The 15,548-nt window shown below is 38.4% G+C and overlaps 1 protein-coding gene across 1 annotated transcript in view; it reads left to right on the forward strand.

The window, feature by feature from the left end:
* The window catches only part of LOC127628647 (utrophin-like), a 353,825-nt gene that overhangs the window by 38,951 nt on the left and 299,326 nt on the right, over nt 1–15,548 (forward strand). Inside the window, exons 3-5 of the mRNA XM_052105413.1 lie at nt 10,879–10,940; nt 11,647–11,739; nt 11,852–11,929. Coding sequence (XP_051961373.1) covers nt 10,879–10,940; nt 11,647–11,739; nt 11,852–11,929 — 233 coding nt within the window. The remainder of the gene's footprint in view (nt 1–10,878; nt 10,941–11,646; nt 11,740–11,851; nt 11,930–15,548) is intronic.

Here is a 15,548-nt window from a genome sequence, read left to right on the forward strand (position 1 = left end):
ACAACAAAGGACCTTGTGAGGATGCTGGAGGAAACAGTAGACAAGTATCTATATCCACAGGAAAAACTAGTCCGATATCGACATAACCTGAAAGGCTGTTCAGCAAGGAAGAGGCCACTGCTCCAAAACTGCCATAAAAAGCCAGACTATAGTTTACAAGTGCACATGGAGACAAAGATCTTATTTTTTAGAGAAATGTCATCTGGTCTGATGAAACAAAAATTTTACTGTTTGGCCATAATGACCATTGTTATGTTTGGAGGAAAAAGGGTGAGGCTTGCAATCCGAAGAACACCATTCCAATCGTGAAGCATGTGGGTGGCAGCATCATGTTGTGGGGGTGTTTTGCTGCAGGAGGGACTGGTGCACTTCACAAAATAGATGGCATTATGAGGAAGGAAAATTATGTGGCTATATTGAAGCAGCATCTGAAGACATCAGCCAGGAAGTTAAAGCTCTGTTGCAAATGGGTCTTCCAAATGGAAAATTACAGTCATTAGCTCTGCCTAACAGGAAGTCAACCATTTTGGATTTTTTGAAAATTGCAGGCTCTAAACTTTTATATAATCCTCCTAGGGGATTCATGTGACTCTCACCAAATTTAGGCAACATTATGCCAAGACGTTTAAGATACTATATTGCAAACAGATTTTTGATATATCGAATGGTGTTGACATGGCAAAGCAATAAATTAATGGTAAGAAATGGGAAACAGGAGGTGTCTCATAGATTCTGTATTTATTGTGTGATTTTAAATAAAAATTGAGCTGTATTTTTGGTCTTGTGGGCTGATCTCATGGATGTGGCTTTTGTGGGTCCCTGTCATAGTGCCACCAGCTGGCAGCAGGAAGTGTGCCATTTACAAAATAATTTGAAATAGTCCTCTTAAAATTACCTGAATTGCTTCAGAAATGTTTAGAATAATGTCAAGATACAGCTGATATAAAATTGTGAAGGGTTACTTGATATCTTAAATCATGTTGCCATGGCATCACATTAAATATTATTATTCTTTTCTTTGTATATTCAAGTGTTTTGGAGGCATTTGTCTTTCTTTCCTCAACAAAATGCATGTGTCCACCATGCATTTGTCCGAATCACAAATCAGTGCTGATGTAGGGCCATATCGCACTCTTGCTTGTGTGATATTGCTTAAATATAATGTGTACAGTATGTACAGTGAGGAAAATAAGTATTTGAACACCCTGCTATTTTGCAAGTTCTCCCACTTAGAAATCATGGAGGGGTCTGAAATTGTCATCGTAGGTGCATGTCCACTGTGAGAGACATAATCTAAAAAAAAAAATCCAGAAATCACAATGTATGATTTTTTAACTATTTATTTGTATGATTCGGCTGCAAATAAGTATTTGAACACCTGAGAAAATCAATGTTAATATTTGGTACAGTAGCCTTTGTTTGCAATTACAGAGGTCAAACGTTTCCTGTAGTTTTTCACCAGGTTTGCACACACTGCAGGAGGGATTTTGGCCCACTCCTCCACACAGATCTTCTCTAGATCAGTCAGGTTTCTGGGCTGTCGCTGAGAAACACGGAGTTTGAGCTCCGTCCAAAGATTCTCTATTGGGTTTAGGTCTGGAGACTGGCTAGGCCACGCCAGAACCTTGATATGCTTCTTACAGAGCCACTCCTTGGTTATCCTGGCTGTGTGCTTCGGGTCATTGTCATGTTGGAAGACCCAGCCTCGACCCATCTTCAATGCTCTAACTGAGGGAAGGAGGTTGTTCCCCAAAATCTCGCAATACATGGCCCCGGTCATCCTCTCCTTAATACAGTGCAGTCACCCTGTCCCATGTGCAGAAAAACACCCCCAAACCATGATGCTACCACCCCCATGCTTCACAGTAGGGATGGTGTTCTTGGGATGGTACTCATCATTCTTCTTCCTCCAAACACGGTTAGTGGAATTATGACCAAAAAGTTCTATTTTGGTCTCATCTGACCACATGACTTTCTCCCATGACTCCTCTGGATCATCCAAATGGTCATTGGCAAACTTAAGATGGGATCTTGACATGTGCTGGTTTAAGCAGGGGAACCTTCCGTGCCATGCATGATTTCAAACCATGACGCCTTAGTGTATTACCAACAGTAACCTTGGAAACGGTGGTCCCAGCTCTTTTCAGGTCATTGACCAGCTCCTCCCGTGTAGTTCTGGGCTGATTTCTCACCTTTCTTATGATCATTGAGACCCCACGAGGTGAGATCTTGCATGGAGCCCCAGTCCGAGGGAGATTGACAGTCATGTTTAGCTTCTTCCATTTTCTAATGATTGCTCCAACAGTGGACCTTTTTTCACCAAGCTGCTTGGCAATTTCCCGTAGCACTTTCCAGCCTTGTGGAGGTGTACAATTTTGTCTCTAGTGTCTTTGGACAGCTCTTTGGTCTTGGCCATGTTAGTAGTTGGATTCTTACTGATTGTATGGGGTGGACAGGTGTCTTTATGCAGCTAACAACCTCAAACAGGTGCATCTAATTTAGGATAATAAATGGAGTGGAGGTGGACATTTTAAAGGCAGACTATCAGGTCTTTGAGGGTCAGAATTCTAGCTGATAGACAGGTGTTCAAATACTTATTTGCAGCTGTATTATACAAATAAATAGTTAAAAAATCATATATTGTGATTTCTGGATTTTTTTTTAGATTATGTCTCTCACAGTGGACATGCACCTACGATGACAATTTCAGACCCTCCATGATTTCCAAGTGGGAGAACTTGCAAAATAGCAGGGTGTTCAAATACTTATTTTCCTCACTGTATATATATATATATATATATATATATATATATATATATATATGTAATGCATGTATATTTCATTAAGGAGGGAACAAAACTAATTTATTTACACGCATGATGTATTTTCCTGGACAACGAAATACCCGACCGGTAGAGAATGCACAGATGAAGTAGGTTCTTTGCCAGAGAGATGTTGCCCTTCACAACTGTTGTAAAGCCATCTTTCAAAAAGTTAAACAACAAACATTTTAATTGCACTTATTTTTTTATTTTTTTTGTTTCATTTGTATTTTTAGTTAAAATAATTAAAAAATGTAAGTTTGAAATCAATGTGTCATGCTTTATTGTATAGGCCTAACCCTGCTTAATGAAAACTATCCCATAATACCACCTTGTGTCCATCCAGCGGTAATACCGGTGTTCGTCAGTTTCCTGTGGAGATTTATTTTTACTGACGACTATTAACGAATATTTCTTATAGTTGTCGCTGCATTTTAAGCTGGTATTGGAGAAAAGATTTAACAGAAAAAGTTACACATTCAGCTTTAAAGAACTGATAACCAATGAAGTACAAAAGTGGGAATACTGGTGAAATATATCCTGTCTGTCTATAACAGGGGGCGACAACCTTTTTTACATGGAATGCCATTTTTTTATTTTCCTGGTCAATGGCTGTGTCGTCCTGCAAATGTATGTGATTTTCCCCTTGTGAAAATGTTTCTATTTTGCATTTTTCTAATTGAATAACTAATTTTTCAGTACAAATTATATTAAACCGTTTGAGTGAAAATGTTGTGAAAAACCCGATGATTATTATAATCCTGATCCTGCATGTGAATTTTCAGAGCATCTAAAGTGCTTTAATGAAAAAAAACCCGTCCTTTTGTGTTACGAGTTAACATAGTTAATATCACAAATTTGTTTATTTGATGACTGATCACGATATAGTTTGGAATCTTTAAAATGTCTAATATTATGTCACTGTAATCATTTAATCACTAGCACGCAAACAACAGTGAGATAGAACAAGTCTATTTTATTTATATGACATTTTTAGCACCTGCATTCCAATCTACATCTTGATGTTATCCTGTGGAATTTATATAAATAAAATAGTCTACTCCTCTCTCGCCGTTGCTGGCGTGCCAGTGATTACCCCTCCACGTGCCAATGCTGGCACGCGTGCCATAGGTTGCCAACCCCTGATCTATACTATGATGCCAAAAATACTGTTTAGATAGGCTGTTAACTAGGTTTTGACACAGCCGTAGTCATTTAATCACTTCATCTGTAGGAACTACTGTGTGTCTGTGTGTGTTTGTGTGTAAGAGGGAACTATTTGTAGTGTGATTTAAAAAAAACAGTAAGAACATGTTATTTTTAGAACTATGGCTATTTATGCCGTGTGTTTTCTGCATTTAGATTATGTTTTTGTCTTCTTAATTGGGAGTGTTTAATTGGGTTTGTGTGTGTTTCTGTCACATGCAGTGTCACTCTGACAGGATGTGAGTTGCATTTGATTGACAGGCATGCTGGTTTTGAGTGTAACCCACCACACATTCTGTTTACTCCCAGCATGCAATGCTTCCAACAGCATCTCCCTCTTCAGGCATCATTTAAACTTCCTGCATGTAGTTTTTGTCCTTCTCTCTCTTGATCCTCTCGTTCATCTCTTTTATGGAGTGGACGTTGTGAACATGAGTAAGTGGTTACCGTGGAGAAAGCGTACTGGGAGCTTTTTTAAGAAGCACAGGAAGAAGTTTTCCTTTCCTCTGTTGGGTAAGCACTTGCTCTTTTACTTCCTGATTCACACAAAACTGTTTTCCACTTTTCAGATGTTTGTTGAACCACATTTCGATACAGTTTATTCTCAAGCCTACACACACACATATGCACATACTCCCATTTATTTTGCTGTCTAAATGAGGACATAATGTTGTCTTTTATTGATTTTATATAAAGCTAATTATATTTCCTGTAGACAAACACTAACTCTAGCCCTAAAATAAATCATGCAATTTTAGGTAAAAAAAAAAGATTTGCTTTATTTATGCATTGATTTAGCAACATAGGCTCAACCAATGGGGTGAGTTTAGGCAGGACTATCTGTTTGTCCAGCCAATGGAATAAGGGAGGAGTGTTTAGGAAACCCTTTTGTTGTTTTTCATGATTAAATTTAATTATTTTTGCAATTCCGTCAGGTGACGCCAGTGGTGCAGAAATTACATTCTTCACCTTTAAACTTTGAAACTTATTTGTACCTCCAACATTCCATCCCATTTTGTGATTAAGGTGACCTGCCATATGATCGCCAAGGTGACCTGAATATCTGGTCATGCTCTCGCCACTGTTTGCCACCGCTGGGATGCCATTGCAAACGTGTGTGTGTGTGTTCTAGCAGTGGACCACAACATACATGCCCTCCCCTCTCTCTCTCAGCCTGCATATATTCTGTCACTCTTCTGTGGAGTGTAGAGAGGAATGTGAACTTGGACTGGAGAACTTGTATTGTTCTCCCATCTGTTGGTTTTGACTCCATGGCTGGACACAGTATGAAACTCAGAGGTAGGCATCTGTACAACAGAAGTGTTTGTGTACCTGTAATGGTGGTTGAGTTATTCAGGGTGCTATTTCACATATTGAGTAAGTTGTATTGTTTGGGCATAAATGTTTACTTTAAGTTTGGCTGACTGCTTGTCCAGTGTTTTTGGGCAATGCAAAAGCAAATAGAATTTTTGCAAGTTTACTGTTTGTTTGTACAGTTTTTTGGACAAGCAAATACTAATCGTGGCGATTCATATGCATATATCTTGAAATATGGTCTTTGAATCGAGAATTAGTTACATGTGGGATTTAATTGAGACATGCAGCATCGTTCTCAGATTGCTTGCCCTCATAGCTCTCCTCTCACAGATGTGCACTGCACTCTTCTGTCACCCTTCACGGGATCACACGCACTCTCAGTTCCGTCGTGTGCTCGTCTCAAGTGAAACGCACTCAAAGCAGTGCACAGATGCAACTCATTGCGTGGCCACTACTGAAAGAAAATGCTGTCATTGCAGGGAAACTTTGCTATTATTTTCTATATGATAAATAGTGCCATTTTACTGGTATCATTGTTTAGTTGGGGACTTGGCATGCAGAAAACATCTAAGTTGAAGTCATCCAGTTGAAATTGCATTTCTGCTTTCCTTATTGGTATAAGGGGCCTTGAGGAAACGTATGATGTTGTTTTAATGCTGTAATATTTGGATTGTTTTAATGATATAGGGCATGGAAAACCTGGAAATATCTGGTAATTTAAAAATGTGTTTTCCAGGGCTGTAAAAGTCATGCAAAATAAAACAAATCTTTAAAAAATCTTTAAGAAATATGGAAAATGTAATACTTGGAGTTCTGCTTAGTTCTAAACTATTTTATCAGCACATTGCACTGTTGTATTCCAAGAAGCCTGTGTGTACATTTATTTAATGTGTTTTCTTTGAGGCTGCTTTTGGTGCAATAAATGATCTAAGTATTGTGTTTTTTTTTTCTTGTCTGAAACATTAGGAGTATTTAAGGAATCCCATAAATAAGTTTGAAAAAAACTTCTATTTGAATTTGATTGTGTATCGAATCATTTTGAATTTGCAAAAAAGAGTTTTGAATTGAAAACCTATGAATCATTAGTCAAATCGATTCACTTTCAATCCAAAGATTCACACCCCTATTCTATATGAATTATATTTTAATTAGGGATTCTCTAAAGTTCACTAAAAATAACTGACTTCCACTTCAAGTTTCACACTGTAGATTCAAAACAATCAATTCAGAGTCATTTGTTCGGGAATCAGACTACACTGGCCACACTGTATGTTATTGATACACTAACAAGAGCCAGTTCATAAGAGTCATTCATTTAGGAATCACACTACACTGGTCATGCTGTATGTTTTTGATACACTAAAAAGAGCCAGTTCATAAGAGTCATTCATTTAGGAATCACACTACACTGGTCACGCTGTATGTTTTTGATACACTAAAAAGAGCCAGTTCATAAGAGTCATTCATTTAGGAATCACACTACACTGGTCAAGCTGTATGTGTTTGATACACTAAAAAGTACCAACTTACACTTCAAGATTTAGTATTTTAACTATTTGAATAATTATTGCAGAACGAATACTCGTATTCGACGACTCATGCACATCCCTAGCTCATACTGTCATTCATCAGCACTGAGCAAGTTGCTGAATGCTGTTAGTTAATAGGGGTTGAAATGTTAATGTGGGCAGTTATCTGTTAATGTTGAGCTTATGGTTGTGATGTCAATATCAAGATGTTGTTTGCAGTTTAGTTTCAATAAATGGTCTGGATGGACTGGAGAGGAGTGGAGTTGTGATTGTTACTGTACATAGTACTTCAAACTCTTTCATTTCAAAATAGCAAGAATATTCAGTTTGATATGTCATATTATGACCCTTTAAAACACATCTTTGTGAGACACATGTTTGTTGATGCATCCTTGTTTTTGTGATTTTCATTTAAAAGCTTCAAGATGCCACAAACCCTATAATTAATGCTGTACTGTAATCTTTAGATTTCATCTGTGTTTTTGAAATCCCATCTATCTGTCTATTGCTCTTTCTCCTACAGTCTGCATGCAGACAAGCTCGGGCAGGAGTCCAGAGTAGAGAAGGAACCACCTCCTCAATTATAGGAATTTTATGCATTATGGAATGTCCCCTGATCAAAATATACTTCAAATCTAGTTACTGCACAGCACAGACTCAAACACACACACACACACACACACACACACACACACACACACACACACACACACACACACACACACACACACATTAAGACATCTTAATGGGTCTAAACTCCTGAAGAGAAATAGTCCAGTATCTCGTAACTATGGTGGCCATGAAGTGCAAAACAAAACATCTAAAAACACAACCGCAAAGACAAAATAACAATTCAGAAACACATCAGCAAAATCATAAAACATAACTGCAAATCCAGAAAAAAAGGCAATTCAGAAAACACAAATGCAATTCAGTCGAAATGGAATGGGTAGGTAACATAGTTTCTCACCTGATTGGCTGTGTGGAGAATATTTAGTCCTTTCCTCAGAATTGGTTTACTGCCCACTTGTGTGATTATTTCAAAATTCATTTTGATTCAAATGATCAGTTACTGAAAATTGTGAGTGGTTTGTCACTCAGTAAAAACAGCGATGGGACACTTTATAACAGAGCAAAAACAACGAGCGGGAAGTTTTTGGTACAATGTACATCTGCGGTGTGTAAGGGACAGTCTAAAAATTCCTCAAACTATGCTAAAACGCCAATGTCCATGCGTTCATTCAATTGACTTGCATATTCTAAAATAACATGCACTGTTATTTAAAAAGCATTTTCATATTCTAAAGGTTGCAGTAGACTGCCGGCATGATGGCTCACTTTCTACATTTGAAGCCAGTATGTCTAATGAGTACAGTGAAAACAAATTGCTGAAATTTTACCAAGATATTATTTTCATATCGTAAAGGTTGTAGAAGACTGCTATTAGATATCCTGGCTTACTCTAGGTGAGGTTTTCCCAGGATATGGAATTTTACATATAGTACAGTATTCAATTATTAAAAATAAAATCCAATGTCATTCACACCACTAGCAGCCTGCTACAACCTTTGTAATGTAAAAATGACATCTTGATGAATATTAGTGATGATATTTCTAATATAATAATGGAATACCGTATCCATATAATTGGATATTCTTGGAAAATCTATCAATTGGCAGCAACTGGAACCTTTATACCAACAATCATGCCATGGTCCAAATCACTGAGATCACATTTTTCCCCCATTCTGATGGTTGATGTGAAAATAAACTGATGCTCCTGACCCGTATCTGCATGATTTTATACACTGCACTGCTGCCACACAATTGGCTGATTAGATAATCACATGGATGATTGTTGGTGTCAGACGGGCTGGTTTGTGTGTTTCTGTAACTGCTGATCTCCTGGGATTTTCACACAACAGTCTCTAGAATTTACTCAGAATGGTGCCAAAAACAGAAAACATCCAGTGATTGGCAGTTCTGTGGATGGAAATATCTTGTTGATGAGAGAGGTTAACAGGGAATGGCCAGACTGGTTTGAACTGACAAAGTCTACAGTAACTCAGATAACCACTCTGCACTGTTGTGGTGAGAATAATATTATCTCCGATTGCTGTTCTGAGATGCAGGTGGCGCTGTTTTGGCAGCAAGAGGGGGACCTACACGATATTAGGCAGGTGGTTTTAATGTTGTGGCTGATCGGTGTGTAACCCAAGTATGCCCTGTGCAGCATAGCAGACATGCCAACCAATCAGCCAGTGCGGAACAGTGTAGCATAACAGACAATCACATAACCCACACACTCACACTTTTTGTGGAATTCAGGGCAGAAGAGGGAATCTAGGAATGTCAGGGCTTAGATAAAAGGCAAGTGTTTGCTTGTGCATGTGTGTATGATCCAGGGAGAATGAAGAATGTGTGTATTCATCACTGCATGTTTCTGACTGGTTGTTTCTGAAAGGTTTTAAAATCCCACCTTAAAACATTTTAAAATCATCTTTTTTTTTAATTGAGTTATTGAGAAGGAGGGGATGGACATTTAAGAGTCATTTGTAAGGAAATCGGACTACCGGTACACTGTGTGCCGCATGTTTGACATGGTAGATTCAGTAGTGGGGCAGCGCTGCCACTGAATAGTGCTGCAGAAAACCCTGTCAGAGTATTTTAATATAGCGTTAGTCTGCACTGGCACGTTAACGGAACCAGAAGTCTTGAGAATCAAATGATTTTTTTAAACTGGAACTCTATGCAAGTACGTAAATGCAGAAGCAAATGCTTGGCCAACGTATTGCAAGCGCATGGTAACGTTGTACATAATGAGCGTTCTTGTGTTTCTGTGGTGGTAACAAACCCCAGTACTCAAGGGGGCGATTGTTCTCTTCAAATGTTTGTGCCTTTTAAACTGTATGTATTATAATTCAGGTAGCAAGCTGTAAAAATGTTGACAGTGTTAAATAATTAACTCCAGTGCCAGTGTTAACTAACTTTTCCTGACTTACTCAAAAAGAATCTTTAAACTGTTGCTCCACCATGACATTATATGACCTGGTTGGAAACACTTACCATAGAAGACATTTAACTCAAATGTCCACTTTAGTACCCCTTGTGGCAGTGTTGAGAATGCAGTGTGTACTTCCATTGCATTTTGGAAAACAGTGATGTTTGAAATTGAGCTTGAGTAGCTAGTTGCGTCTGTGTTCACATACCTGCATAGAGTAGGTTTAGAGTCTTAAGGTAGCCAACTGTTATAGTTGGTTGACATGCTGTGTGTAAAAAAAATGTGTTTCTCACTGCTTTGCTTTAAATAGGGGTGAGTGTGTTGTCATGTATATACTCTTTCATCATCTCTGTAGCCTGGGGCACATTCCTGAATTTCTGACCCTCATATACACTGTCTGCAGGGCACACACACACACACACACGCGCACACACAAAAGAGCAGGCGACCCGGCAGGCTTGTGGTCTTAACCTTTGATCGCTGTAGGGTTCACACTGGTTTACACAGAGCTGATGGTTTTTGAACATTCGTGTGTGTGTATGTGGGAATCACCTCTGCCTCTGTAATGTTTTCACAAACAGGCTACATATATATTAAAACAAGGATATACAGACAATATGCACATTATGACAGTAGCGCTGTAATGCTTTGATTTGATCCTGTGTCAGACAAATAACTTTGATTGACAGCTCCAAGATAGCGTCTTATTGGACACTTAATTGACCGCTCAGGGTGTTGTAATTAGCAATGTCCGTCAATGAGTAACTAGTTTAAAGGGCAGTGATGTGTCATCTAGTTCTTGGTAAACCACATGGAATGTGTGCACGTTTTTTTTCTTCACATTTTCCGCTTTGATTTTGTGGTGGAATGTCTGCAGAATTCTCAAGGTCTCCATTTTATTTAGATTCAATTTGATTCAATGTATTATTATGTGCCATAACATCAGCTCATTCCCTGTTCCTCTCTGTCTTTCTCACTCTTTTCCATCTGTCGTTTTTTCCAGATGAACATGATGCTGTACAGAAGAAAACTTTCACGAAGTGGATCAATGCGCAGTTCTCCAAGGTAACCGAAGAGTCCCAGCAGAGCTCATGCTGAACGTCTGAACCTCTGCTTTTATGTCTGCTCTCATGAAGAACTCCAAGTTCTGGCACAGACCTGAAAACTTAAGGCCAAAGTATGCTTCGGGTGTATGCATTGCATCGCATGCGCTGGCCATTGACTGTACTAAAAGAGTGTCACAAAGCAGTTGTAGTGCGCATGCTTTCAACGTCGTCTTATTAGGTCGCGGTCAGAAAACTATTCTCACAAAGGCAACAGGGCCGACCAGCCGTGCGGCGATATGAAACACGCAAAAACTACGTTTACCTGGGCCTTTAGACTCTCTGATGCAGAATATGTTTGAGGCTCTTAATTCTCTAGAGAGGCTTTTTTCTTCTCCAAGATCTCAAATCCTAAAGGCTGATATCCAAAATTGTGCTGAAGCATGTTTGAATTATTCAACTGTTTTTTTGTTTTGTTTTTTTGTCGACTACAGCTTGGTCTTGTACAGTAACAGCTGAAGTGTTTGGTTTCCCACTGTCACATTTTACTGATGTCTGAGGTTAGAGATCCTTGATTTAATTACATCACTCAATTGTGTTGTCCACAGTGTGTCATAGGAGTGGCCGATCGCTGCAGAGCTCTTTTTCTGCACTTTGTTGAGAATGTTTTATTATGTGATGACATGGGGATTTTTTTTTAAAGTTGTGCTATTTTTGTGTGTTTTCAGAAGGGAAAGACACCCATCAAAGACATGTTCTCTGACCTTAGAGATGGACGAAAACTGCTTGATCTTCTGGAGGGACTGACTGCAACTACACTGGTGTGTTTGTGTATAAACTATAAGAGTGTGTTTGTACAGTGTGTGGATGGATGGATGGATGGATATTGATGACCTCTGGCGTATAGACATTATATTTCTGTCTCTCTTGTAGACCAAAGAGCGTGGCTCCACCAGAGTTCACTCCCTCAACAACGTCAACAGAGTCCTGCAAGTGCTTCACCACAACAGCGTGAGTCTCTTGTCTGCTTCTACCTTTCCATGTGTCCTTGCTGCTGGTAGATGGAGTGACTCTGAGCTTCAGCTGTGAGGGGAAATTATTTTTGTATCCGCTGACAGACGCTGCCTTAGGAACATACAGCAAGGGCAGTCTAATTAAAATGCTTTACTGTTCTGTGTCTTTTAGGGATTAGTTAGTGTGTCATTTTAATTTGACATATCCTCCGTCTGTGCTCTTTGATAGTTCAGGGTCAGACACATGAAACACGCTATGTAATGTATACAGTATGTCCAAAAAAACACTGTATTGGCATACTGCACACTGTAATAAATGTCCAAAAAAACCAATGATATTTTTATAGTGCATGTCCAAAAAAATTAATAAAAATAACCTTGGACAATCCGTTGTACATATGCAAAAAAAAAAAGAAAGGTTATTTTTTTTATTCATTTCTCAAAATTCACTAAAAAAAAAAAAATTTTCCAGGTCAATAATGTTTTAAAAAAAAATGCAATTCACACAAAACAATTACTTGAATACACCTCTTCTATGGTGAATATATATATATATACAGTGCATCCGGAAAGTTACAATTCCAAAATTGATTCAATTCATTATTTTCCTCAATTCTACAAACAATACCCCATAATGACAACGTGAAAGAAGTTTGTTTGAAATCTTTGCAAATTTATAAAAAATAAAAAACAAAATAAATCACATGTACATAAGTATTCACATCCTTTGCTCAATACTTTGTTGAAGCACCTTTGGCACCAATTACAGCCTCAAGTCTTTTTGTTTATGATGCTACAAACTTGGCACACCTATTTTTGGGCAGTTTCTCCCATTCTTCTTTGTAGGACCTCTCAAGCTCAATCAGGTTGGAGAGGGAGCATCAGTGCACAGCCATTTACAGATCTCTCCAGAGATGTTCAATCGGGTTCAAGTCTGGGCTCTGACTGGACCACTCAAGGACATTCACAGAGTTGTCCCGTAGCCACTCCTTTGTTATCTTGGCTGTGTGCTTAGGGTTGTTGTCCTGTTGGAAGATGAACCTTCACCCCAGTCTGAGGTCCAGAGCGCTCTGGAGCAGGTTTTCATCAAGGATGTCTCTGTACATTGCTGCATTCATCTTTCCCTCGATCCTGACTAGTCTCCCAGTTCCTGCCGCTGAAAAACATCCCCACAGCATGATGCTGCCACCACCATGCATCACTGTAGGGATGGTATTGACCAGGTGATGAGTGGTGCCTGGTTTCCTCCAGACATGATGCTTGCCATTCAGACTGAAGAGTTCAAAATTTGTTTCATCAGACCAGAGAATTTAGTTCCTCATGGTCTGGGAGTCCTTCAGGTGCCTTTTGGCAAACTCCAGGTGGGCTGTCATGTGCCTTTTACTGAGGAGTGGCTTCCGTCTGACCACTCTACCATACAGGCCTGATTGGTGGATTGCTGCAGAGATGATTGTTCTTCCGGAAGTTTCTCCTCTCTCCACAGAGAAACACTGGAGATCTGTCAGAGTGACCATCGGGTTCTTGGTCACCTCCCTGACTAAGGCCCATCTCCCCCGATCACTCAGTTTGGCGTGGTAGGCAGCTCTAGGAAGAGTCCTGGTAGTTCCAAACTTCCATTTACGGATGATGGAGGCCACTGTGCTCATTGGGACCTTCAATGCTGCAGAAATCTTTCTGTACCCTTCCCCAGATCTGTGCCTCGATATAATCCTGTCTCGGAGGTCTACAGATAATTCCTTGGACTTCATGGCTTGGTTTGTGCTCTGACATGCACTGTTAACTGTGGGACCTTATATAGACAGGTGTGTGCCTGTCCAAATCATGTCCAATCAACTGAATTTACCACAGGTGGACTCCAATCAAGTTGTAGAAACATCTCAAGGATGATCAGTGGAAACAGGAAGCACCTGAGCTCAATTTTGAGTGTCATGGCAAAGGCTGTGAATACTTATGTACATGTGATTTAAAAAACGTGGAAAAAGTGAAGCGCTGTGAATACTTTCCGGATTCACTGTGTGTATATATATATATTAGAAAACTTTCAAATTCATTTGGTGTAACCAACACGTAGGTTGCCATTATCCATTTTATGATAATGTCAAGTGGAGTAAAATAAGAAAAGTTTACTTATTTGAAAATTCTTCTTGTTTTTGAAATTAATGATTAAGTTATGTATACTCTCATGTGTTTAAAGTGTACATAGAATATATTTTGTGTATTATTGTTATTATTTTTATTTTTTTGTCAAAAATATTTTTTTCTAAATGTATGAAACCGAAATGGATGCAAAGATTACACAAATCTGATGTGTTTTTAAACTCATTTTTTAAAAGATTTTAAATGATTAATTACTATAGTAGTAACTGTAACAATGTTTTAATATGCAAATTATACATGTAATTCATACATGTATGCATGTTATTCTTTAATATTACTCAGTAATTACTAATGTAAATACTTGGGGCATAATGATTTCAATTTTAAATGGATGCATTAAATTAATACAGTTCGGTACTTGCCAAAAAACGCTGCCAAATCTTAAATAAGAACAGTCTTCATTTGCTAACAATAGGGTGTCCATATTGTAGTTTTCCAAAATGAGGACACTGTGGACCGGGGGTGGGTAAAAGCCTCCAAAACTTTAACTTTAATACATTTAAATAATAGTAACTGTAAAACAAATGCCCATTGGAGAAAATATTTTCACATAAAATAACAAAATAATACATTAGATACCATAAAATCCTTTTTACAACACTTCACACTTTTCAGTCCTCCTACAATGCCCAGGTGTACTTCACTGAAAAAAATTGTTTATGCAATTTTTTTAACCATTATGCTCAAAATGCGTTGATAGACTTCAGATGAACCATGATACAAATGCCGTATGGGCAGTATTTGAATGTAAACAAGCAGCATAAAACTACAGCTCCTATACACTTGAAACGGGGAAGATAGAAATCTCCAAAACAGTTGGTAAAGATTACGATCATATGAACATATTAACATATTACAAACATATTTCAAATCATCAGTAAAATCTGACAACAACGGTATCATAAATTGTTCTATTATTTGTTTCTAAAAAATTAATTTTTTTTTCAGGCTGGTTCGGCTAATGCGTGTTCTCGAGTTGATTGACAGGTGATATCGGTATCTAAAAGGTGATTGGCAGGACTACAGTTGGCCGTTGGACGTTTTAGTTTCTCCCAATTACTTTAATAGAAGAGGCCTGTCTCTGCTAAATAGTCTCTTTTAGAAACCATTCACAGCTTGAACAAGAAAATCAAGTCTCTCTAAGTTTTTTATGGTTTTGTGTTTTTTTTTTTTGCACATGGTTCAGTTGATTTGGAAATTTCCTCTGGTAATATTCCCATAATTACACTGCCGTAGGTTGATCGGTTTCCTCTAACATTACACACATATTACGTTCAGGTTGTGTTCACTTTGTAGACTCCGCACCATTGATAGAGGTTTGTGGTTAACTCTGTAAGCAGACATGACAGCTTAAGTCTGATCATTGAATGGTAAGTACAGGTTTGCTTCATCTGCACCTTTGAATCCAGTGAGATTAGCTGTCTGTCAGACAGGCATGTTTACACAGAATCACACATCAA

This window comes from Xyrauchen texanus, chromosome 35, assembly GCF_025860055.1.
Source record: "Xyrauchen texanus isolate HMW12.3.18 chromosome 35, RBS_HiC_50CHRs, whole genome shotgun sequence".
Taxonomy (NCBI): Eukaryota; Metazoa; Chordata; class Actinopteri; order Cypriniformes; family Catostomidae; genus Xyrauchen; species Xyrauchen texanus.